General features: G+C 36.8%; 1 protein-coding gene across 4 annotated transcripts in view; it reads right to left on the reverse strand.

The window, feature by feature from the left end:
• Positions 1 to 8,684: 8,684 nt before the first annotated feature.
• ATP9B (ATPase phospholipid transporting 9B (putative)) overlaps positions 8,685 to 24,127 on the reverse strand; it is a 158,262-nt gene continuing 142,819 nt past the window's right edge. For 3 of the 4 annotated variants that reach the window (XM_071553490.1, XM_071553492.1, XM_071553493.1), the window contains 11 exons: positions 22,438 to 22,536; positions 19,942 to 20,031; positions 19,352 to 19,496; positions 18,968 to 19,032; positions 18,379 to 18,534; positions 18,161 to 18,225; positions 16,878 to 16,986; positions 13,129 to 13,186; positions 12,246 to 12,449; positions 9,883 to 9,915; positions 8,685 to 9,111 (listed from right to left, as the gene is read on the reverse strand). In XM_071553490.1, the coding sequence (XP_071409591.1) occupies positions 8,975 to 9,111; positions 9,883 to 9,915; positions 12,246 to 12,449; positions 13,129 to 13,186; positions 16,878 to 16,986; positions 18,161 to 18,225; positions 18,379 to 18,534; positions 18,968 to 19,032; positions 19,352 to 19,496; positions 19,942 to 20,031; positions 22,438 to 22,536 (1,161 nt within the window). In that variant the 3' untranslated portion in view covers positions 8,685 to 8,974. The remainder of the gene's footprint in view (positions 9,112 to 9,882; positions 9,916 to 12,245; positions 12,450 to 13,128; positions 13,187 to 16,877; positions 16,987 to 18,160; positions 18,226 to 18,378; positions 18,535 to 18,967; positions 19,033 to 19,351; positions 19,497 to 19,941; positions 20,032 to 22,437; positions 22,537 to 24,127) is intronic. The other variant, XM_071553491.1, reaches the window with a different exon arrangement.

Genomic DNA, 24,127 nt, shown 5'->3' on the forward strand with positions numbered 1-24,127 from the left:
GCCTGGAGAAGAGGAGGCTCAGAGGTGACCTCATCACTCTCTATAACTACCTGAAGGGAAGTTCTAGCCAGGTGGGGGCTGGTCTCTTCTCCCAGGCACTCAGCATTAGGACAAGGGGGCACGGGCTCAAACTCTGCCAGGGGAAATTGAAGTGGGATGTCAGAAAAAAATTTTTTACAGAGAGTAATCAGGCATTGGAATGGCCTGCCCAGAGAGGTGGTGGATTCATCATCCCTGGAGATTTTTAAACTGAGATTGGACATGGCACTGAGTGCCGTGATCTAGTAAACCGACTGGAGTTGGACCAAGGGTTGGACTTGATGATCTCGGAGGACTTTTTCAACCCAATTGATTCTATGATTCTATGATTCCTTTTTACAGACTGGTTCTAACCCTACCTCACTCTTATTGTCATATTTCATTAATTCCATGCAGTCTCTGTCATGGCAAAACCTTTCCTCTTGTCAGCCTCAATTAATGGGGAAACAGGATCTTTCCCTCTCTGAATAGCCTATATCATCATCTCCAGCATCATGCCCTGGGTCCATAATGTGGTACCAATAACAATTATCTATTTGTTGCTCCTGTACTATGCTTTAATTTCCTTCTGACTGATCATTTGTTGACTAGTTTGAAGATTTGTCAAGAGACTGAAGGCTGGTCAGTGAATATTTAACATTTTTTGGCAACAAGGCTTCTACTTAGAAAATTAACATCTTTAAAACAGTAGCATTTAAAATCACAAGTAACTTCTGATGGGACTGCCTCCAACTGGGAACAGAAATTTTTGTATGGGCAAAATGATCGAAAATATTAGTCTCCCCCCTACCCTCACCTCATGTCATAAGTTCTTAGTTTCTGCCTCAAGTTTTGATATGCTCATTAAAATTTGTGTAACATGAAGCTGGCTAACTGCTGTATTCCAGACTTGCAAGCATCTCCCATTTTTTCATTCTCTTAAAAAGATATAGGTCCCACATTTTTTATGTCTTGAAAGAGTGTCAAACCAGAAAAAGAGGGATGCAAAGTAGAGATGTCTGACTCAAACAAGACTGTCAGGTAACAAGAAGTACTCTAGAGAGGTCTTTGTTTTAGTTTTCCTTGAGTCACTGGAGGGTGTCTTCCTTCCAAAATTTCTCCCTTAGTTGAACTAGCAGTGCATACTGAATTCAGCTTGCCTGAAAGTGGCTCAGCCACAAGGAGCTGCTTGGTCGCTCTCTTCACATGATCACTAGGCGAGTCTCTCTTATGGAACTTGTGTCCCATCTTTATAAATAAATACAACACAAATAAACGAAGTCTTAACTGTAGTCACCAGCCCTGACCCACAGGCAGATGTGACTACATTTGAGACAACAGCTGCTACAAGACCAGCATGCTGCAATTTCAAAGAGGCCCCAGATACCCAGGTTAGTCAGAGGACAAGCAGGAATGGAAGGTGCTGATGAACAGCTAAGGCATTGATATGGTCAATCAAATGCTCAAAATTCAAACCAGATGGTTTGCAGGAAAATCAGCTCATGAGTGAGACCTCCTGATGTCCCCAGGGTGATGCTGACTGACTTGCTATGAGCACAGGGTCAAAGCAGCAGTTTGTGCTAAGGGGCTATACCTCCATGCCAAGCATTGAGTGGCACAGGACCAGACAGACAACCCCACAGCCTTCTTATTTTCTCCCAATGGACTAGAAGTCACTAACTCCCTATGCACACCATAGCAGGCTGTAAAGGAGCTGTGTACAGGGTAAAACAAAAGAAGCAGGAATTCAACACCTTCTAGCAGTACACCCTTTCCTGCCAGACTAGTGAAGCACAGCTGGAAGCTGTAGAGGTTGCACTGATCCTGCAGCATGGCACAGCCTGGATATTTCATCACACTGGGCAACGTAGCACAGGATAGCAGGGGGTGAAGGTATGTTTTTGTTGGGCCTCAAGCAAAATGAAGTTTCCCCACATGCTTTTATTTTCTTCCCCAGCCTTCTACCTCTGAAGGCATTCCCATGTCTGACCAGAACTGTGAAGTTCTGCAGTTCTGGGCATCTCTGCTGCTGTGCCCGAGGTAGGCAGGCTTTGCTTTAAGAAGCCTTTCCGTGATTCTCCAGCAGTGAACTCCATCACTCGCAGTGATGTTATGTCTGAACTGGCAGAGTGAGTTACCTGCATGTCAAGAAGAAAGACTCCTGTGCTGCTGAGTACCAGATGAGTGACTCTGGCTGGCTCTGCATTGCAGCTGAGCTATAACCTCATTCTCTAGCCTTACCTGCCATCTCCAAGTAATTGCTTTTGGACAGATGGTAGCATGGTTATGTGACTAGCAGCTTGGCTTTTTTCCCCACTTCCCCCAAATCTGTTTCAGGTTATACAAAGACTGCTTATTTTTCTCTGTCCTGCTTCCCTTCCAGCATTACAAACCAGTTTACACAGAAGCTGATAGCTTCAATAGTGAGAGAACAGCTCAGGCTGGGGACTTCTTATACCCATGTCTCCCAACATTCCAGTTGGCACAGGTAGACCAAGGCATGGACCAAGGCTATGACTGCCATTGTCAGGATAATGCAACAACACACGTGCAATGAGACAGCCCATCCTGTTCAGGGAAAAAAAAATCTCTTTTGACAAGCAGGGCCAGACCTGACAGAAGAGCTGGGAAGAAATACATAACCTTTTGACTGTCTGAAATAGTTTCTTTGAGGCTGGTGTTCCTGAGAGGGGTTGTTCAAAATGTGATTTCCCTCTGTAGTTCCAGACATTCAGGTGTGAGTCTCACAGTCATCTTAAAAGGCTTATTTTCTTAAAATGTTATTTTTTAAATAGTATTTCCCATGTAGGTGTGTTTTGGTTGTTTTTCTCTGAACTCTGCACAAGTTATGTGCATCTAAAGCCTATGTTATTGTGAGTAGCAATTTCTTCCTTCCACCTTTTATTTCATAGAATCATACAATAATTGTAAGATTAAAACACTTCACAATACTTATTTCTTAAATCTTGGCATCTTTCACTGCAACAACCCAACTCCTAACATATGTATACTTGTCATCATATGTTGCTTTCAACTCTCAACTCTCCATCTATTGTAATACAAAAAATAATATAAAAGGACCTACCAGAATTACAACTGCCACACACAGGTAGGAAAGTAATGTGAAAGCCTCTAGCTAGGATATTTTAAAAAATCAGATTCATAATTTAGTAACTTGAAATATTCCATTCTCTTCTCACATGAAGATAATGCCGAAAATTGAAACTATAAACAAAGCAAACCCACTACAGCCACAGGGTAAAAGTTGCAAAGCCATTACATCTTGTTTTTCCTCACCCCCTTGCTAGAATTTGACAGAATTGTACATGCCTCAGTTTGTTGTGGTGGTTTTTGTTTTGTTTTTAAATCACAGATCATCTGCAATTGCTTTAGTTGCATTTAGATGGTTATAAGTATGTACTAAACCATGTCTGTGCCATCTATCTTGCTCATTGCACTCACATGGAAAATTACCTCCATGCAGCTTGGATAAATTCCGTTCAGCTGGATCAAGATAACCTACACTTACATTCAAGTGACTGTCACGGAACAGTCAGTATTCGGATGAAGGGAGAAGACACACTACAAAGCAGAAGCTGTCGGAGAAAGTGCATAAGTAGCTGTGTTCCTGCAGATGAATCTGGAATTCAACGGCAAGAGAAGGCAGCAACCAGTAACTAAATGCAGGGGAAACAACAGCTCATCTTCTCTGCTGAGGACATGCGGCAGAGAGCTTTTCCCCCAGGAAATATCTTGACTGAGAATTCCCAGATCTCTCTTTCAAATAGGCAATAGACGATTGCAATAAATACAAAACATATGTAGATAAACTCACGCCTTACAGGTTTGCTCACCCATTAACAACCCTCAGCCAGGAATTCATTTTCAACAGACTTTTGAAGTAGTTATCTATAATTTGCTTCCACATAACATGTGTTTACTTTGCAAAATCAAATTCATGCTTAGAACTTGGAGCAAAACACAGCAAAACACAGGCCCCATGTTAAAAAGTAGATGTGTAGGTTATAAACAATGGAAAGCAGCTCTACAAATACAATGGTCTGTTTTGTGTACTACTTGTTTAAAACTACTTGAACATCAAAACCAAAGGTTTTTTTATTCTTAGCAGTTTTGTCAAAAGACGACGAAATAAAGATAGTTTGCTGCTAAAAGAATAAAGGCAGAGACAAATACTTATGCATCAAAGTTGTAGAACACAGTATCTCCTCAGAGCAGATAATCTTCCCTTAGCTCAGTAATGTAAAAAGGGTTAAGCATTCCTCAAGCCCGATTTTTTTTGAGCTATTTAGAGGTTTACCAAGGCCAATTACAATTTCAAGTTGAATGTGTGCTGGAGGACATGAGGCAACAATATGTAGAAATCTCGGCTGCAGTTTTGCTAAACTGCTCAGGAATAGAACAACAAAGCAGAACTTGTCAACTCCACTGAAGAGGGTCTCTCATTATTCTGTTCATGGCATCCAGTTTTTACCACCTCTGCTGTAAAATATTTTCATCAAAACTATGGTTTTGGTTGATGAAGCAGTGAATAGGTCTTTCAGTGCAATTGCCTATTTGAGGCAGATTTTGTCAGCAATTGGCTGAGCAAATTCTCACTCGCAATAACAGCTGTGAACCCTGCTGAGGGCATCTGTTGGGTAGTTAATACTTGTTGGGAAGTATCTCGCTTTAAGTGTGTTTTGTTTACAAAAGAAATTCCTATGCTTTTTAACACAGTGTTAAAAGACGTTGTGCCTCCTGCTTATTTACATATAATGTTCAATCCATGTTGTCTTTGTTCACTTGTACTGATTTTCCTCCCTGCAGGGGGCTAACATATCAAAGGGCTTTTTGATTGCCTTCAAGTTTCAATTGAGTTATAACACTAACAGCCTAGATACAGAAAGGTAGTCAGTATTTGAAGAGACTGCTGGCCCATTTCTTTCCTTTCTAGCCTGCAAAAATAAGGAGAAACTCCAGGGAAGCTAAAATTCAAATGGATATCAACGTATGCAGGAGCAGAACCAGCCACTTCTTCTCCTGTGGCTACCACTTCTTAAGTGATCCAGAGCTCCCATACTCAGCACTAAATTCCTTTGCCCTGCAGGAGTTGGAGCCATGTTAATAGCTCTGGACGTGTGAAGGGATGCAAGTGTGAAACAGATAAAAGCCTCGTTCGTGTTGTCCTGCCAATATAAAACCAAGGAATACAAAGCTGTGCAAAAGCAGGAAAAGAGATCACATTGAAGTATCTCTGTTAACAGTGCATCTCCAAAGCCTCTAAGGAAGTTGATCCTGTCACTTATACAGTGAGCCCTTCCCCAGGCCTGACTCACCATCACTCACTGGTAAATATGGAAACCAGGGTGGATTAGGCTTGAACAGCCCCAACCTCCAGAGGCGAAGGAAGCCTCCAGTGTACCCTGTAGGAGGCAGGCGGAGGTGCAGATCAGTTTAGGGATGGAGGATGATCCCAGGAGTGCGCTGCCTAGCTCACAAGCAGAACTAAGGCCGTTTCTTTCTCCAGGTAGTCTCAATGCTTTGAGACAGAAATAAGGCTGCAGAGGAATATGGAGACTGTGCTGCTTAGGCCTGCTCTCTAACATGCACAAACGGGCATAAGGAAGTGCAGTATGGAGGGAAATCATCTCATTGTGTACAGAACCTGTCCCTCATGTCTAAAGCTGCTTAACTATGTATGTGGCTATGAAAATTCTTGCTTGAACACCTGCAGAACTGTTGTCCAGTCTGAAAAGGTTTCTAATTGCAGAGCTCCCTCTTGCAGACGTGTTTTAAAAGGAGACCGAATAAAATTTAAGCTCGTGCTCTCTTCAGGATGGAGGATGCCCATTTGTAATAGAGGTTTGCTCAAGTTGAAGATGCCCATCAAGACAACACATACTTCCCATGTACATACAAAAGAAATGGCACATTTTTGACAACCACTCTGAAAGTTTACAAAAGGAGATACCACACAGCTGAATTCTGATGGCATTTGTCAGCAAGCTTAGTTTGAAGACAAAAACATTGTAAACATTTGCTGTAGAGCACTACAGATTTAATGTGTGCAAAGATTTATCACTCACTTGCAAACTAATACTTTGTGTAATAAAATGTTTTCTAGCAGTTACATGAACACGTAAGTTTAGAATAGCATCAGAAAAACGCAATATAATTACTAGTATTCTTTTTTTGCAGGATCATTCCTTTTCCCTGTGTTCTTCCACCAAACTACATAGGAAATCTAGCAGATGTTTAGCTCACATGCTTCTTAAACATGGTCCATGTATTGTTACATGTTACTTTGGTGAAGATGTATTTCTGTTCACAGTTTGCTCCTCCATCCTATCTCAGTTTTGAAATTGTTTTCCAAATACGTTTTCAGAGTCCTGATTACCATTTCAGAAATATGTATCTGACATAGCAGCTTACAAAAGTGAACATTTATTTAACACCAAATAAAACTAAAGATCCTTCTGGGTGTAACTTGCAGATCCAAGGCCTAAAGCTGAACCTCAAAAGCAAGGTAAGTCACTTGAATCAGGCTTCCACAGTCTAGAAAACAAAGTGCTAGCTGATACTAGGCCTTAGCTGTATATTAAAAATGTAAAGAGAGCAGGGACTGTAGAGAACTGACTCCACTTTTGAAAGGCTTATACCTGTATGCAGAATCTATCCATTTGCTATCACACTAACATTAGAGTTTTAATGCTGAAATTTAATACATATCCACTATAAATTCTGTAAACGTGGATAAAACTGTACCTCATACAGCTGTAGTACAGTAACACTATCACTTTCCCTTTCAATGCTAGTTTATTTTTCTCATTTTCTGCTAATGTCAAAGATTTGATGTATAGATGAAAGAAGACCAACTCTTAAGTGCTTTTGTTTATCTCCTGAATCTTATGCACATGGCTATGAGCTGAAAATGTGTAAGACCAAGAGATCTGAAGAAATGACATCACCAAATTTCAGAATAACTGCACACTGGTGACTTTTCTTAATTGTTTAAAAGTAATTATCACTTATTGGGGAAAATAGAATATTAAAGCAAATCAGTCAGAAAAATATCACAGAACTAAACTCAAAATATTAATCAGGAGTATCTTGTCAAAACCACATATAATGCAGAAAGGTTTTTGCTAATATGCAAGAAGAGTGACATCTTGTGGAGGTTTTACAGAAGTGAGTTTACAGAGGGACAGAGCAAACTAGTCTGTGATGTTGTATAATTAAAGGAAACATTACTTTGGTAGTTTATTTAATACATATACCATTAATATTTGGTAGAAATTAGGCTTTATTGCTTTTATAATGAGGAATGAAAATTAAAAAAGAAAGCAGATAAATAGCTAGTTAGAAAAACTTCCAAAACAAAAATTAAAGGAGAGGAGTGGAGTCCAAATAGCTCTGCAGCAGTTTCTTCTGCTCTTCCAGGAAGTAGTTGTATTTATCACTTAAATATTACTCATCCAGTATAATAATGGCATAAGGGAAAAGTGATAAGAGACCAAAAGAGAAATTATATTGTAAAGGCATACAGTCAAACATAAAAATGACATCCATATTAAGCAGTTTTTAAAAATACACACATAAATATTTAATAAATAAAGTATGAATAGTTATGTTGCTCCTTTCCACTGATTAACAGACAATGCCAAATTTTTTATATGTACTTCTTGAGAAAGCAAAGTTGTACCACAATGGAAAATTAGCATATCCTACTTGCCAGTACAGTATGCAAGATTTGGACCCTTCAGATTGCATCAGAGTAGATGAGTTTCTGGAACAAATCATCAACTGCTGTGAAGTGTCATAACTCAGTCAAGATACTCAACTCTGACAGCTTACAACAAGCAAAAGTGTTTTCATTTTTTTTAACAAGTTTGCACCCAAACTATGTTATAAAAACATAACATTTACAACTTGGAAGATGATAGATTTTTCTACCAGAATGTTCATGTGTTCCTCTTATTTTCTTTTACCTGAGTAACCTAAGTAAACAGATTACAAGGCAATTTAAACATATTAGCTAATACAAGGTTTACTGGACTTCTCATATATAGAAATGTACTTTGACACTATTTGCAGTTTTACAAATACAAAATGAATAGGAACTTCAAAACATATTTACTGAGCAGCCATGTCTTTGATATCTGTACAGATCAATAGGTGCTGTGGAATTATGTACAGAATTTATCACTTAATTTTTAAACAGCTTTTGTGCAACCTGGCTGTAATGTGCATTCAAAGAACTGCTGTCAACAACACACATCTGTAACTTACTTGTGCCAGAAATGGAGAGTACAGGATAGGACAACAGCTCCTAAAATAATACTGTGCTATGCAGACATCTGTACATAATTCAAATAGTGCATATTAATCAATGTCTGATGAGGAATAATAGCTGCTAATACAGACACGGGCATTTACAGGTATTAGGTTTGTTATAGTAAGTGTGGATGAATGACCTTTCCCATAAAGAAATATTAAAGGAAAGGGCTTGAATTAGGAAGTTATACAATAATTAAAGAAGGGCATTTATGTAATAAATAACAAAACTTTCAATTGAACTTACAGAAGATAAATACAGTAGGAAAAAAATCCTTTACAGTAGCAAAAGATCCTTTACAGTAGCAATGAAACCATTCACCATTCAGAAGCATTGTCAAATCAAAGGTAATTTGGTTTTATTTTATAATCATAGCAATTGAAAGTTAAAAAAAATCAATATGAAAAAAATTTATTTTATCTCTGATAGTCTTGTTAATGTAATTCTGTGTTATTGTATCTGTCATGTTTCCTCCTTTTTGTGCTCTATTCACGCTATCACTTGATTTTTCATTTTTTTTAAAGTTTCTTTAGTCCAACATAAATCCATAGACACTAAAGCACAGTGAATATGTGATTTGCAGACTGGTGTAAGTGAAAAACTATAGGAATATAATCACTTCTACGAGGTAAGCTTGGAGTAACTTGGAGGAGAGAACTTGCGCTTCAAGTACTTGAGAATGTACAGTGGAAGACAGCTTACAACAGTGATTGCTGACACTTTCCACAGGAAGGTCACAGTTGTGATAAAGGCAACATCTGCAGAAACAAAAAAGGGAAAGTAAGTCATGGGAGCCAGCAAAATGGAAAGTGGAACTTCTATAGTGCAAAGTCAATAAACCTCTCTTGTTTGCTTATGCTATTGTCCAAGACCATGCAAAATTTTTAAAAAAAGAGGTTAACCTCAACATTTTGATTCTGCCAACTATTTTCTTCAGACGGCAACTTCAGAGCTCCTTTACAGTCCTTACATTGTTTTGCAACACAAGTAATTTTAGGGGAAATAGAATCTCAGTTTAAAAGTAATACCATCTCATAATAAAAAGTTAAGTCAGCTTATTTTTCTTACTAGTAAGAATGATTTTTACCCACTATAATACAAGTTTCCAACCAGAAATTCTGCTACCAGTTTGGATCCTTTATTCTATATTGATTATTCTTCTCTAAAATAGTCACAACAACTAAACTGAATGATTCTTAAAACTTTAGAGATTAAATTAGAGCCCAAAAATTTAAAGGGAAAACATTGTAGTGATATTGTTATAAGCCATGCTGAAAAGCTTTTTTTTGTGACACACATCGTCAACAATGGTGACACTCTACACTTGCTATTCAATTTTTTTGACCCTATTTGTGATAATCAGGTCATACTTAATTATCATGGAAAGATCCCAGAACTGAGGTAACATGAAGATTTTTTTTTAATTATTTTTTCCACTATTTACAAATGTGAATATTAAATAATTTGCTGCTCTTTAATGAATATTTAAAAATTAAAAAAAACTTAAAGAAAAGTTAAACTTGACCTACCTAAGAAAGCTCCAAATGACACTCTGCCTATACCTGTTTCACAGAGGGAAAATGAAAAGGAAAGGATAGATTTACAGAAAATATGAAGACGTTAGTAGCATTAACTGGAGTAGCATTGCCTTTCACATGTCAATCACAATATTTTAAGCAGCAATTAAATCAAACCTTTTTGAAAACACAGAGATTTTACATTTAGTCATGTTTGAAGATTGTAAGTACACTGACACTTATATTTGACTACAAGGTATAATTTCTTGTATAAACAACTCGATCAGAACTGTTTTAATGTGAATGAAAATTCACTTCAGAAAATGCAATAAAAATACTTTACTGCTCCAACTGTACTCATTAAAATACACTGCATATTAAACTTCAATGTATAAACTTGTTATATAGTTTTAGCCTAAGCCTGCTTAGACCTACTGAAAGCCTACGCAACATATCATAGACAGGCCTAATAAAGCCACTGTGTGCAATTAACTCAGAAACATAAAAACTGATTTACTTCCATGAGTCAGAGCTGTGGAACAGTTTCAAATATTTTTCCCTTTCTAATTTGAGTGCCACATCATGATATAATTTCTTTGGGAGAGGAGATGATGCTTGTTAAGTAACAACAGTAAAAGAAACAGTTTATTTGCCACTGAGGTGAAACTGGTCTGGATTGTTTTTCCTGATACATGGAAGTTTTCTAAATCTTGAACTACAAACCATCACTTAGGTTTATGCTACATCACATACACAAAAAAGGGCTCCCTCCCTGCAGTTGCAATGCGACAGACTAATTAAGAGTAAAGCATTAAGCAGAAGTGAGACTAACAGAAAGGCGTTTCCTCAGATTAACTGGTGAGTAACACACAATGAAATACACCTTTACAAAATCCAACAAAATTGCAGACTTTTCAGTACCCTTAATGACAAAAAATACAGAAGTGAAATCCGCAGGCTGCAAGAAGCCACACAAATATTTATGGACCCAGTTGCTTGCGCTTGTCCAGCGAATACATGATGAGAGTAAAGCACTTCCTTTATGGAAAGGTTTGCAAGAAACAAAGTTCCTGCAGCTTTTACACATCTGTGAACACCATCTAAAGGTGTTTTTCAAGGAACAACACCAGAAAGATGAAAGGAGTGGCTGTCACCAATACTTCACACTAACAAAAATGGAGCAGCAAATTCTGTTTTATGGAGTTCCTGGAAGTCTGGATGCAAGTGACAGTAACTGTACCTGCTCTTTCTTGTTCTTTTCATTTGTAATCTGGCTGTGGAGATTAAAAAACTAACCCAAATATCTCTATTAAGGAGTCTGTGCAACAGCGTCACAGAAAACAAAAAGTACTCTGGCAAACCTCAAATAATGCACAAGTAGCAATCCCAGCAGGGTTGTTTTGTCACTAAAATTTGACTCCTGAGAAATCTGGGAAGTAACAAAACACTTAGGGGATAGGTAGTGAAGTATTTACTGATTAAAAATGATTATATAATGTACATACACTGCTCTAGTGTTGAACACCTGGGACATGAGAGAGAGAAAGCAGAACTGAAATTCCTAGAAACTACCATGTAATATGTAATTCTGCTATGACAAAGAAGGAGCTGGATTCTGCTCTTCATGAGGTATTACTGAACTTGTTATATATATTTCTGTAAGTTACACTTGTAAAATCACACGGAGATAGTTGCTTTTACTAAAGAATAAGTTGATATAAGAAGAAATAGGTAGTATTTTTGTGCTCAGATCCTTGACTGTTAAGATTTGTGTTCTTTCATTTTGTGACCTACAAACAATTAGAACCTTAAGACACAGTATGGCATTCCACAACTTAAAGCAAGCTTAAGATAAGCTTAGTATAATTAAGAAACAGGGATTCTTGTGTAAGGTATCTATCCCAACAGCCTCCTGCATCACTCTCTAGCAATATTTCAGCTATTTTAACCTTGTGGATTAGATCTAATGAGATCCACTTGGTCTGGTGTACAAAATAATGTACCAACTCCGAAAGATCCTGATTTTAAAAAAATTTTATCTATTTTCAAGAGTGCAAATCTCAAAGCCAATTTAAGGTATGCGAATTGGACTGCCAATATTGGATCAAAGATAGAAAAGACAGGGTGGTTTGAGTAAAGATTATCATCTAGATAAACAATACTAACAGGAATAAAGGTTGTTGAATTTTAGGAGAAAAAGGTAAGAGTATTTTAACCCAACATTAATTAGGCCTAATTTGAACTCAGTCATGTTTCTTATAAAGAAAGCTAGATTTCAAAACATCACCTACTCTTAATTGAAAAAAAAACAAACAAGAACAATCTATTAAAAACATAAAACAGTTCTTTGCTAAAATACTTCTACTATTACTCACCAAAATATTCATTTAGAAATGCAAGAGAGGCCACATAGCAGCCAAGACTGAGGAATTCAGCCACCACCATTAACCAGTGCCATGTTCGTATGGTCAGTGCAACCATCAAGAGCTCAGTGAGGATTAGGGCAGTGAAGGAAATGGCAACGACATGTACAAATTCAGATTCAAAAAGCAGCAGGGCTCCATACATCAGAATACCACCTAGGTAGGGTGGAAAGGCAGATAAAGTTAGCAATAAAATTTTACTGCACCAGTTTTTACAACTGCACACTGATGAATGTTTCATTACTTATTATGAAAATGTGCCCAGTAATTTTTTAATAAGAACATTGATCTTTCTCAAAGAAGGGTATTTACTGTACCTTGTGCATGTGAAATAAACAAACCGAAGTAAAGCCATAAAGAAATAAACCTTTTAGAAAATTAAACACCTTTTAGTGCAATATACCTGATGAACTGTTAATTAACCTCATTTTGTCAAGTGCTGCAAAAAAATGAGATATTGTTGAAAGTGTATTTACTTTTAACTGATTACATAATTCAGATTTCTTCAACAGAACTTCTGTCATGCCATAAAAGAAAACTACTGTGTAAATACATGCAATGTGATAAGCCCTCATTAAAATTTTTCAGGATTAGCATTTAATTAAAAACATGTCCTCTTTTAGGCGACATGCACCAATAAAAATACCAATCCATATTATGTTTTGTACAGGCCTGGCACACTCCAGGAATATCGATTTACAAGATAAACAAAAAGCAATATATGTAACTGCTGATGAAATGTTAAGCTTTGGGAATTCAACCTGCAGATGAAAAACAATATTGCTAATAGCAGACAAAAAAATCTCAGTTCAGTAAAATTAGTACTCTCTCCTACCTTGGTAAATGCTGATTAAAACCCAGATGAGGAAGGTCTTAAATGACAAAGATCTTCCCTAAGAGAAACACATGAGGACAGTTAAACATGACTTTAATAAATCCACTCAGTTTATATATTTTTAGCAGTTAATCAGTAGAGAGACATTTTACAAGTAAAATAATCTGTATTTGAAATGATATAGGCTACACAGCTTCTACTTGTTTTTACAATTCTTCATTACAGACTTGTAGAGAAATTGCACAAAGTCTGAATTTGGGAGTAAGAGAGTTAAGGCCTTAAACAGAAGTGATACTTTAGCTTACAATGGTCTGTCTGGTTTTCAGAAGGATGAATACAATAAAATTAGTTTCTTTTTTATTTAAAATGGTTTTGTGTCTGTTTTGTAAAATGTACTCCAACAAAACAACCAACATTGTGTACCTACTGATCTAATAATCATCAAGCAAAACTGGTACTATTAACGTATAAATGTGGGATTGTGGGGTGATAGCCCTGATGTGAGTTGAGGGAAACGCCTTAGCCCCCTGGAGGAATCTTCCCAGAACCACTGTCAGGATAAAGACATCCCAGTGGCTTTCCAAAAGTGCTAAAGTCATATTGATGGGGTTACTAAAGAATGGAGTGTTATGGAAATGACATGGCCTTTCTTCACCACACCCTGTGACACTCTGTGGAGAGCCAAGGAGCCAGCCCTCAGGCATCTGTCTATCACCCCCAAAATTATTATTGACTATAATCACTCAACCTACCTAAGGAAAAAAGGATATAAAAAAGAGATTGGATATGAGCAAAAATTAGGGTGATGACTTCCACCTGCTCTGGGAGGGCAACCTATAAGCTGTCCTGTCTCCCCCCACCCCACTGGACATTGCAAGGGTGAGCAACCAATTCTTACTCTGTTTTCCTATGCCTTACTAATTATAATTTGCTATAACTCACCGGGTATAGACATGTTAGTGAGAAGTGGCTATATTCTTCCTGTTGCTTTTGCTTTGGGTTAATGAATGGGTTTAAATGTGGTGTTGAGCTGTTGTGTTTCTGGTTAGTAATCCTCTGTTAAGTTTGTCGTGGGGGGTATATTGCTGGAGTTGCCTGTAGAATGTGTTTTGTGCCAGTTTCTTTTGTTTTTTTTTTCATCAGTTAAATACAATCCTGCAGCTAAATGTTATCACCAGCTAAGCAACCCATATAGTCACTGTCACATACTTGTATTAATAAAAGTTATTTCAGGAGCTGATACAGACAAAGTTATTTTCCTTGTTATTAAGTGTGGTCCATAAACTGAATATCAAAGACCTTTCCAGGCAGTGTGCTCTTTAGGTGAGACGCAGACAGGCTGATCTGAGTTTTATAAAGCTTTGATGTTCTGGGACCCTTATAGTTAATAAGTTCTCCCTGGCTAAAGTGTGGCCCTTATAGCAAGGTCAAAAACCTTTCCAGCCTGTGTTCTGTCCATGGGTCAATAGGCAGGTCTGGGTTCACAAAGCTTTGTTTTGAGGGCACTTATAGCTAATAACTTTCCATTAATACAGGAGTGAGGTAAGAAATCTTTGCATTTCTGCCTCTCCTTTTCATGTGACAGGGATAAACTGCCCATTTGCGTTCACAGAATAAACATATGACTCCTGCAAGTTTTCAGCAAATAACTATCACCAATTACTATTGAAAGGACATACAGTTCATAGAGTAAAATTACAAAGGAAGCAGCTATTTTGCCACAAAGGAACAGATAGGAATCAGCACTTTACAAGGAAATGTGCTTGACTGCTGTAGCAAGTGATGAGTTAACTTTTACTTCAGTAGAGACTAAAACATATTCTTGGATTAGTAAGAGTTCATGGCAAACTGTCAAGGATATTTTCATAGTTCTGTATACAGTCTTGAATGTTGGTGACAGGCTGAGCATATGGGAAAAAAAATTCTGTGTAAACACAAAGAAACATTAGATTTTTTCTCCTTTGAGTGCCTACTCATTTGTCTTTGAGTACTGGACACGCCAACCATAACTCCTAATTATCGTGAAATATGAATGAACTTGAGTTTTGATTCATCTTTATGGATCCAGAAGGGGTAAGTCACTCCTGAGCTACTATGGAATGCTGCACAAGAGGCTGTGAATCACTTTTAGATGAAAGCAGGGAGTACTTACTTGTACTTCCTTTCAAAATTTCATCAGCTTTCCTAACTATACCTTCACAGAAGCCACAGAAACAGTAATACTGAATCAGCGTGTCCTCCAGGGTATGTGGTCACACCTGTCTCTCAGCACCTTGCTAATTTTCTCTTCTTGCACTAGAGCAAGTCTGTTAATGACTCATGCTACTATACTTTATTCTTTTAAAAATATAAAAATTTTCATCACTAGCATATCTAAGACAAGAAACCAATTCCCAGGAATAAAACTATAGTCCACATCAATACATGCTTGAATAACACTAGTTAGTACAGATGTGCACTTAAAAATCCATAACTTGAAAAACAATGTGTAGAAATAACTAGGCTTCACAGTGTCATGACTAAGGCAGTAGCATCATGAACTGTAATAAGATGAACTTGTAATAGCGAAGTCAAACATAGCATGTAACTTTTTGTACTACACATCCATAATCATTCACTGATCCTCATTTGCCCCATGTAACGGGCATCCTCTTTCTCTGCATTGTCTCTTTTTTTTCCTCAAGATAATTATTTATGTTCTACTTATTTAATATTCCTAGATGTACAACATCAGTTGGGGAAGTCAGTGATCCAGCATCTCCGAGAACTGTCATTTAAGCTTAAACCAAAAAACTCAACCTTGTATTCATCTACCCATCCTGGGCATCTTCCAAGTACAAGTTAACTTCTATTTTCGAAAATAATATTCTTCCAAGGTCCATCAACAGGTTTTCACCTGTAAGTTTACAGCTGTTGTTATAGCAGGTGAAAGGCATGCTTCTTTGAGATTAATCATGGGCTGAAATCTCAAAAACTTTAAAGATTATCAAGAGGAGAAAGAGAGACCTCCAACAGATGACAAAAAGTTATCCCAGACTAACATAACTAGTGCCTAATTTAGTACAATTAAAAGAAAAAGACTCTGAAAAGTTTAGACTCACTTCAGCTACAGTCCACTTCTGTACTTCTAGGAACCATCTGAAGAATCTATTATCCCTAAAAAGACTGTCTGCTTCTGCCTTGGATCATAACTTTTCTAGCTGACAATTAAGGATGGAGGAGAAGCACTTTTAAAAAAACTTACTAAAACAGAATCTTGAGATTTGTTTCACTTTTGGAGGGTAAAGAAATTATACACCTTGACTGTTTGCAAACACACAAAATGAAGCGTTTACAGATGATTCAGTTCAGACATATCAGCGCTGTGAAATACGACATCTATCTGTTATTTAAAGGAAGACAGTTTTTGGAGTAGTCAGTAGTAATTTCTAAAAAAAAATCTATACATTAATCTACCTGTTAAAAATGAAAAATGAGCACTGAAAATGTAAGCATAAATAACTCAACATCAGGGATTTGGGGGCCAGACTGAAAGCAGCTTTTATGTTAACATACCTTCACATTTGAATTATTTCAGTCCAACCATTGGTGACTTAACAAATGCAATAATAAAGCTGACCAGAACATTTAGTTCCATGGATTATTTTCACAGTTCAGAAGTCTGCACTATTTGTGCAGTTTGTCTTGCTTGAAATACCTTAAGAAAATGATTGTTAGAATTCCCAGTTTTGCACTGAGGACATTCATACCTTTGTGAGATCCTTATAAAGTTCTGGATATAGCAATGCCATTTCTGGTTTCACATCCTGATCCAATACTAGAGAAAAAACTGGAAACATAGTATATATGGTTGCATACCTAGGTGAAAGGTAAGAACATAAATCAACACTTTTGCATGATATAATTTTAAACTGATCTATTGAGTTCAATTATTCTTTTTATGTAAGTGGAATTAAACTGCTTCCTTTTCCCAGTATATAGGCAGCTTAACAATACAGCCATCCCAATACAGCCTGCACTGTGCTTCTGGGAGCTTTCAGTTTTGAGAAGTTAGAGGTTTTTATACACTCAAAACCAGCAAATACATTTCTTTCTTCTACCACCCAAGCTTATCACCTGTTATCATACTCACTGTGCATTTGCACTTTGGACAAGCAGTTCAAAGACCTGGCATTTAAATTCATCTACAGATGGAGGCATTAAAACCGAAATAAAAAACAAGCACTGTATTCTGGACATCATGGTAAAGGCAGGTGAATGAATATAAGTTTCAACACCTCTGAAAGTGGCTTTGGATTTTATTGTGCAAATGCCAGATGTATTTTTTCTTACGTACTTTCCTGGAACTTAGCACAACATATACAAACATTTTAGAGAGATCTAATGTTTGCCTCTGAAAAGTCTGGTTTAATCAGATCATGATTTGACTATGATTTAATTTATTGTTGATTTAAATTATTGTTTACAAGGTGTATAAAAAGAAGCCCTTGGGTCAGAAAGCAATAGGGACAAACATGAATATTTGCATATGTCTCAGATGTATGACTTGGGAAACCATATGAGTAAATCAGCTTCTGCAATGAGACCAAGGTGCTCCTAATCCTGCACACATTCATGTGAATGGAAATATATGTGGCAGACTTGGGTAGTGCACTCTCAGAGGGAATTTCATAGTAGCTTCAGCTCCATTTTTGAAGAAAAAACTGTGATTCTCATGGAGGTTTGTACAGCAATCTGTATGACTGCTGAAACTGCGCTGGGAGAGTTCCTCTGTTGTTTTCACCCCACATTTGAAAAGGGTTCTGTGGTATATTCTTCAAAGGTTATACAGATTCCTTTCTCCAGAGAACTGGAAGTAAGGATTCCTCCCTCATATCCAACCTAGTTTGACTTTTCTTTGTAGACTCATTTTAGGTTTTGGTAACATACGAATGATGAATGAAAAATGTGGCTGTCACCAATCACGACGTTATCTAACAAGTTAGTTTGCTATATTTATTACCAAATATTGTAACTGTTCATTTTGACTTACCCTACCATTAGGAATCCTTGGTACAAGGGAACAGATGCAAAATAGAAGACTGATGAAAATACAGCCTACAAAAAACAGGTAATGATATGATTTTAATATATCTATATACAAACCAATATAATATAGAAAAAATAACAATAGTGGTTGATTAAGATCTTGTGACATTTCAAAGACAGACATAGTGCTTTTAACTATCCAGAAAACAAAGTTTTAAATACCTGCATAGTTGAAATAATAAGGCCTCGGTGCATGACAAATTGACCAAGTGCTGCTGATCTTTTGTAACTGTTTCGACCGTGTACCATCAGCAGCCTACCTATGTGTTTGAACTGTGTGATAGAAAAGTCAGCTGCTAGGGAAGCTTGTTTTCCCTCCTAGAACAAAACAAAAATATTCCAAATTTTAAACACATGCATTTTGAGTTTCAAAATTCTAAGTAATAATTATTTTAAAAGATAAGCGTGTTCCTGCTCTGAAAATCAGCCCTGCAATAAGACACAATGGACAATATTTTGTGCATATTCTAAAATGCAGTGGCTATAAAAGTAAGTTTAATTGCCTCTCCTGCTTCTTTCAGGTACATGCTACACAGAAGTAACTATTGTGTTTTCTGCTTCTCTTGCTTTTTGTATTTAAAAAAATAAAGCAGAGGACATAGAAGTAAAGAAAATATTAAAGACTAAGCATTCTTATCTTACAGCATATTTTAGTTAGAAATGATCAATTCAATACTGTTTAAAGCTTTTAATCCACATGTAACTATACAGCTATGTGGCACACATTTGACAATGAAACTGTTAACATTACCTTGCCTTCAATTCCAATTCCACAGTCTGCTGCTTGGATCATGCTGACATCATTTCCTCCATCACCTGGAAAATGTCACTGCAATATTCAGTTCTTCAGAGGTTTTACTCTTCTGGCCTTACAGTGTTTTAGAAACCCCTACATACCTTTAAATTCTTACAATTAATCTATGGTTTATGATTAATTACTTCAGCAATCAAGACTTTTTCCTGCAGAACAGAGAAGATAACCACACCTTTCTCACAGAATAGCATTTTGTGCTACAACTGATACCTGGCTGTTGGTAAAGAATTCTCTCTCCTTTTGTGTCAACTACTTCTCAATGGGGCCATCTGCTGACTAAAGTTAGTACAGATTTTAGCTACGAAGATTGTGCCAAGTTACCTATTGCACACGTGCGTTTTCCAGTGTGGTGCTGTAACAGTTTCACTATATGAGCTTTTTGGGTGGGAGAACATCGGCAGCACACCACAGCAGGACACTGGCAAGCCAGCTCTACAAACTCGTGCTCATAATACTTCAGACAAACCTAAGAAAAAAAGACACTTGCATTTACTTATAATTAAATATTACTATGTGCAGTCCAAAACAAAAACATAGTATGAAGATTTTTTTAATGAAGTTTTGCCTGCACAACATCCAACTGGAAAAAAATCAAAAAAAGAGATTTGCCTGAAAGTAGCTCTAATAGTTTTAAAATCAAAGAGAACATCAGTTTGAAAGCCAACGCACTTTGTGGTTAAGAGAAGAGACAATACTAAAGCATGCTGCACACAAACTCAATTCTGTTACTGTACAGGAGACCACCTAGAACATATCTCCTCAAATTAGCATTCAGCGATACACAAAAGTATCTCTAAACACAATTTAAAAGTATGGGCAAATACTGGGAAAAAAGCATGGAGACACTGATACTTTACTTTCTGAAGATAAGCATACAAATTAATATAATTTGACAGAAACCAAGTTCTTACCTCAAGTGAGTCCCCAGATATCACCAAGGCACAGTCATGCTTCCTCCTAAAGGCATTTAGTTCTAAGTGTGCCTCTCCTCGAGTGGCAACCTTCAATAAAAAACATTCATTTTAAAAGATTTTGTTATACTCTTAGAAAAAACCCTGCCTAAACAAACCAGGTTTTCAGAACTCGCAGCCAGAAGGCCTTCGTTGAAGTGTTTTATCCCAGTGCAAGTCCAATATCCATGGGATGTTACGACAAGGCTCAGATCTTAGGGAGTGAAAAAGTGATACTCAAACATGGAAAATCTATGTAGTCAGCTTATCTGTTTCCTTACATGAAGTTCGCAGGGACTAAAAAAATGAATAAATTAATGACATTAACATCTCTGAATTTTGAGCTGGTCTGAGTTTCTTCATCCTGGCAGAGCTAGAGAAAAATGGACAAAAATCTCAAGCAAACCTCAATTTTTGTGGTTTTTAACCAGTAAAATATGTTCTTAGAGTAACATAATATCTCTATTAATTGTTCCTTCTGTTTGGGTAAGGAGACATACATTTCAACAAGCACATAAAGATACTCATTAGTACTAATTCCTTTGCATGATTATGCAGGCAAGATCAAGTGGCATAATATGAAAACATTATATAATAGATTTCTTTATTGACATAATTATTGTTTCAGAAAGGCTCAGCTGTGAAATGTGAAAAATTGTCGAAGTGTTACTAAATGGGTTTTGGAAGGTTTTGAGCTAGGACACAGAACAGGAAAAGCTTAAATTATAACCAGATTTTGATAAGACTGGCAGATCTGGTGTGGGGTTTTTTGTTTTGTTTTCTTTTTTTTTAATCTTTTTTCTTTCCAATATGTATCAATGTATTTTAGAGCTATCATGCAAGACAATGTTCCAAACATAGAATAAAATACAAGCTCTGCTTGCACTTCTAATTTTGTCTCTGTCAGCACTTTGATTAAAGACGTTTTTAGATATATGAATCTTAATTACAATGCATATGAAGTTTTGTGTTTGGCCCATTACTACCCAGAATCAGATGTACTCCAAACACCTTTCTCCCTCCAGATGGGTTCTACTACCCATAAAATCTGAGCTACATTAAAAAGCCTCTGCAAACAGAAAAACCCATAAACATGCCCCAATTCAGAAATTTTTTCCTTCTTTCCCGCAATTAAACATGTGAAGAGAAAGCTATTTGTCTGCCAGCTGTTAGGATTGTGTTGACCCAGTATAATCTTTCTGTATTACAGAGATTAAGAGATCTCAGCACTTGCACACATTGATATGCAGTAATTACCCTCTCTGTTCTACATTTCGCCCAACAGAATGCTTTCTTCTAAATGTGTAAATACCTCTAGAACAATGTATCAGGTAATTTCATTATAAAATGAAGAAGCTGAGACTTCTAAGAATAAAAAGGAAGAGTAATAAAACATTCCATTTTCTAACTAATTTAAAACTTTGTGTACACTAATTTAAAACTTTTTCTAACTAATTTAAAACTTTGTGTACACTCATACAGTTTTATCCTGATCTCTTATTACCAGTAGAGGTAATGAAAATTAAAATATGACTCAACTAAATAGATTTTGTTCAGGAAGACTTCATTTGTGGTGTTACAACAGGGAAAGGTCAACAAAAATTGATCTGAAGTTTTATCAGAAGCATTAATAATTTAATTGCAAACAGTCGTCTTCAGGGCCTAATTTGCCATTCTGATGCTTCAAAAGAAACTACATTTACATGTAAATTATATTCATATAACTATTTCTGTAGGTGCAAGTGGTTCATTATAAAAAAACCCACAGAAATATTATGTCTGATCACACAGCATCAATCAACTTCTGGAAAATCTATTTTTGTTTGACTTCAGCAGAGTTGATGCTATGCAAATAAAATGTATAGAAAAAGATTCAGTTTACTTTTCTAATGATTACTTAAGCAGTCTGTTAATAAAGTGCACATATATATAATGGTAATTAAAAAATCAAATTTTCTCATACCAGTTTGAACTAAGTCTTCACAGAGGATGTTGGCATTACAGTTTAACTCAGGATTAATTTTGCTTGAGTCTAAAGAGTTCTAATAACAAAAATGCTAGAACAAGTAAGAATGTAATTGAGATAACCTAAATGCCTGGATACTCTTTCTTAGTGGCTCAGGATCTCATACAGACCCCTCTCTATCATTATTCAGAGGTATATAACTATGTCCATTGTGTAAGTGAAGACTGCAAATTGCATGTTGCACCTGGATCACCCAAAAATGAATGGCTACAAATGTATCAACATGGCTGCAACAGATCAACAAATGTAGAAACAAGCACCCTTAAAAAGAAGCAATGCTTTGCAATTCTGCAGCCTCGAGTAACAATAGTGACATTCAATTCAATAACCTAACATTTTTCAACAACCAACCAACTACTGATCAAATAAAGTAACATTGTTATTAGCTGCCCTTTGATGAATCAACAAAAAACTTAGAACTGTATACTTACAGGTTTGAAAATGTGAATATCTTGAGTTCTGGACACTAAGTGAGAACTTTTCGCAATGCAAGTTGCTGTCTCCAGTTTATCTCCTGTTAACATCCATATCTGCAAAATAACGTAAAAGTTTACTCCTTTGGACATCAATGTGTCTCTTTTTCAAGTCTAAATGATCACTCTCCTAGCTTTTTCTGGCACCTTTTTGAATTAGATTATCTGAGAAAATATACTGATATGTGTTAATTTTACTTACAAATGCACAGTTTTTACCACAATAACATGCAAAATAGAAAAGAACTGCCTTTACTTTGGGCAGCTCTACTGCCCTTCCCTTCTCACAAAGGGCAATATCTCCATGTATATGAAGACAACATGAAACTCTAGGGAAACCCACTGGCATAGCTGAACAGCTGGGAAAGCATAAAACCCTCTCCCTATGGCCCTGATACTACCTTAATCAGAAAAGTGAGGATGCAGATTACTTTTGTCAGCAAAATGATGCAACACTACAGTCTGTGACTCTGGTGATAAGCTATCAGAAAGCAGCAGCCAAGCAAAGAGTCAGTGTAGCCTGGAAGAAGGGCTACAGTCCCAACACTCCCACTGACCCTGCGGAGCTGGGATGAAGGCAGTAATGTTTAAGGAATAAAGTTGAGGGTTCCTCTGTTCTTAAAGTGCAACAGCTCCCTCAGCCCCTTAACACCAAGAAAGCTGAAGGACATTTGGATGAAATACCATTAGTCCAAGACAAAACAGAGTAGACCACACAGGAAGAATGACTTAGGCTGCAGACTTATTATTGGAGAGTTCTTAAGTCAATAGTTGCCATTTTTTTAAACCATAAGCCTCTGTTTGCCTCTTTTCCTGTACATCACAGGTAAGGTTCTTTTCATGAGTGTGCGTGTGCATCAATGAATGGACAAAAGACTCATGTTTTCTCATCAGTAATTGGTAATCTATAATTTTATGACCTATTTACAGCTACTTTGTGTTTCTAGCCTACTATAAGGCTAGGTATAATTCCTGTTCTATACCTATTTGTAGCACAATATACCTAATTGACAGAAGTGATGACATATAAAGAAAATATCAAAAGCAAATGTGAAAATACTTGAAGTGAAATACGAGTACATAAGTACTTTGTAAACACTTTGTATTTAAGTACCTTGTACTAAAAAGAATTTTGATGCAATCATAAGGCTTTAATCCATATATACATTTTTCTAATTGTGCACATCACTGCATTACCAGTTAATTAAAGCCTTTGGATAACAGGAATTAATTAAAAATAGAATAACAAAATAGCATAGGGGCCTCTGAGGATTATCTAGTCCAACTCCTCTGCTCAAATCAGCGTCAACTACAGAAGGCTGCTCAGCACCATGTCAAGGCAGTTTTGACCATCTCTTAAGAATGAAGACTCCACAAGGCCTTTAGAAGAATTGCTTCAGTGTTTGAACATACAGCCATGAAAAAAAATTCTTCCTCTATTTAAGTGGAATTTTATTTCAGTTTGCATTCACTGCTTCTTGTACTTTCACTGTTCACCACTGGAAAGGGCCTGGCTCTGTGCTCTTTGCATCCTCCCTTCAGGTATTTATAGATATTACTAAGATCCTCTCGAGCCTACTGAACTTCACCCTCTCATAAATACTGTGGGTGGCCAAAGCTGTCCCCTCAACCACCTTTCACATCCCTG

Source organism: Pithys albifrons, chromosome 4 (assembly GCF_047495875.1).
Source record: "Pithys albifrons albifrons isolate INPA30051 chromosome 4, PitAlb_v1, whole genome shotgun sequence".
NCBI lineage: Eukaryota > Metazoa > Chordata > Aves > Passeriformes > Thamnophilidae > Pithys > Pithys albifrons.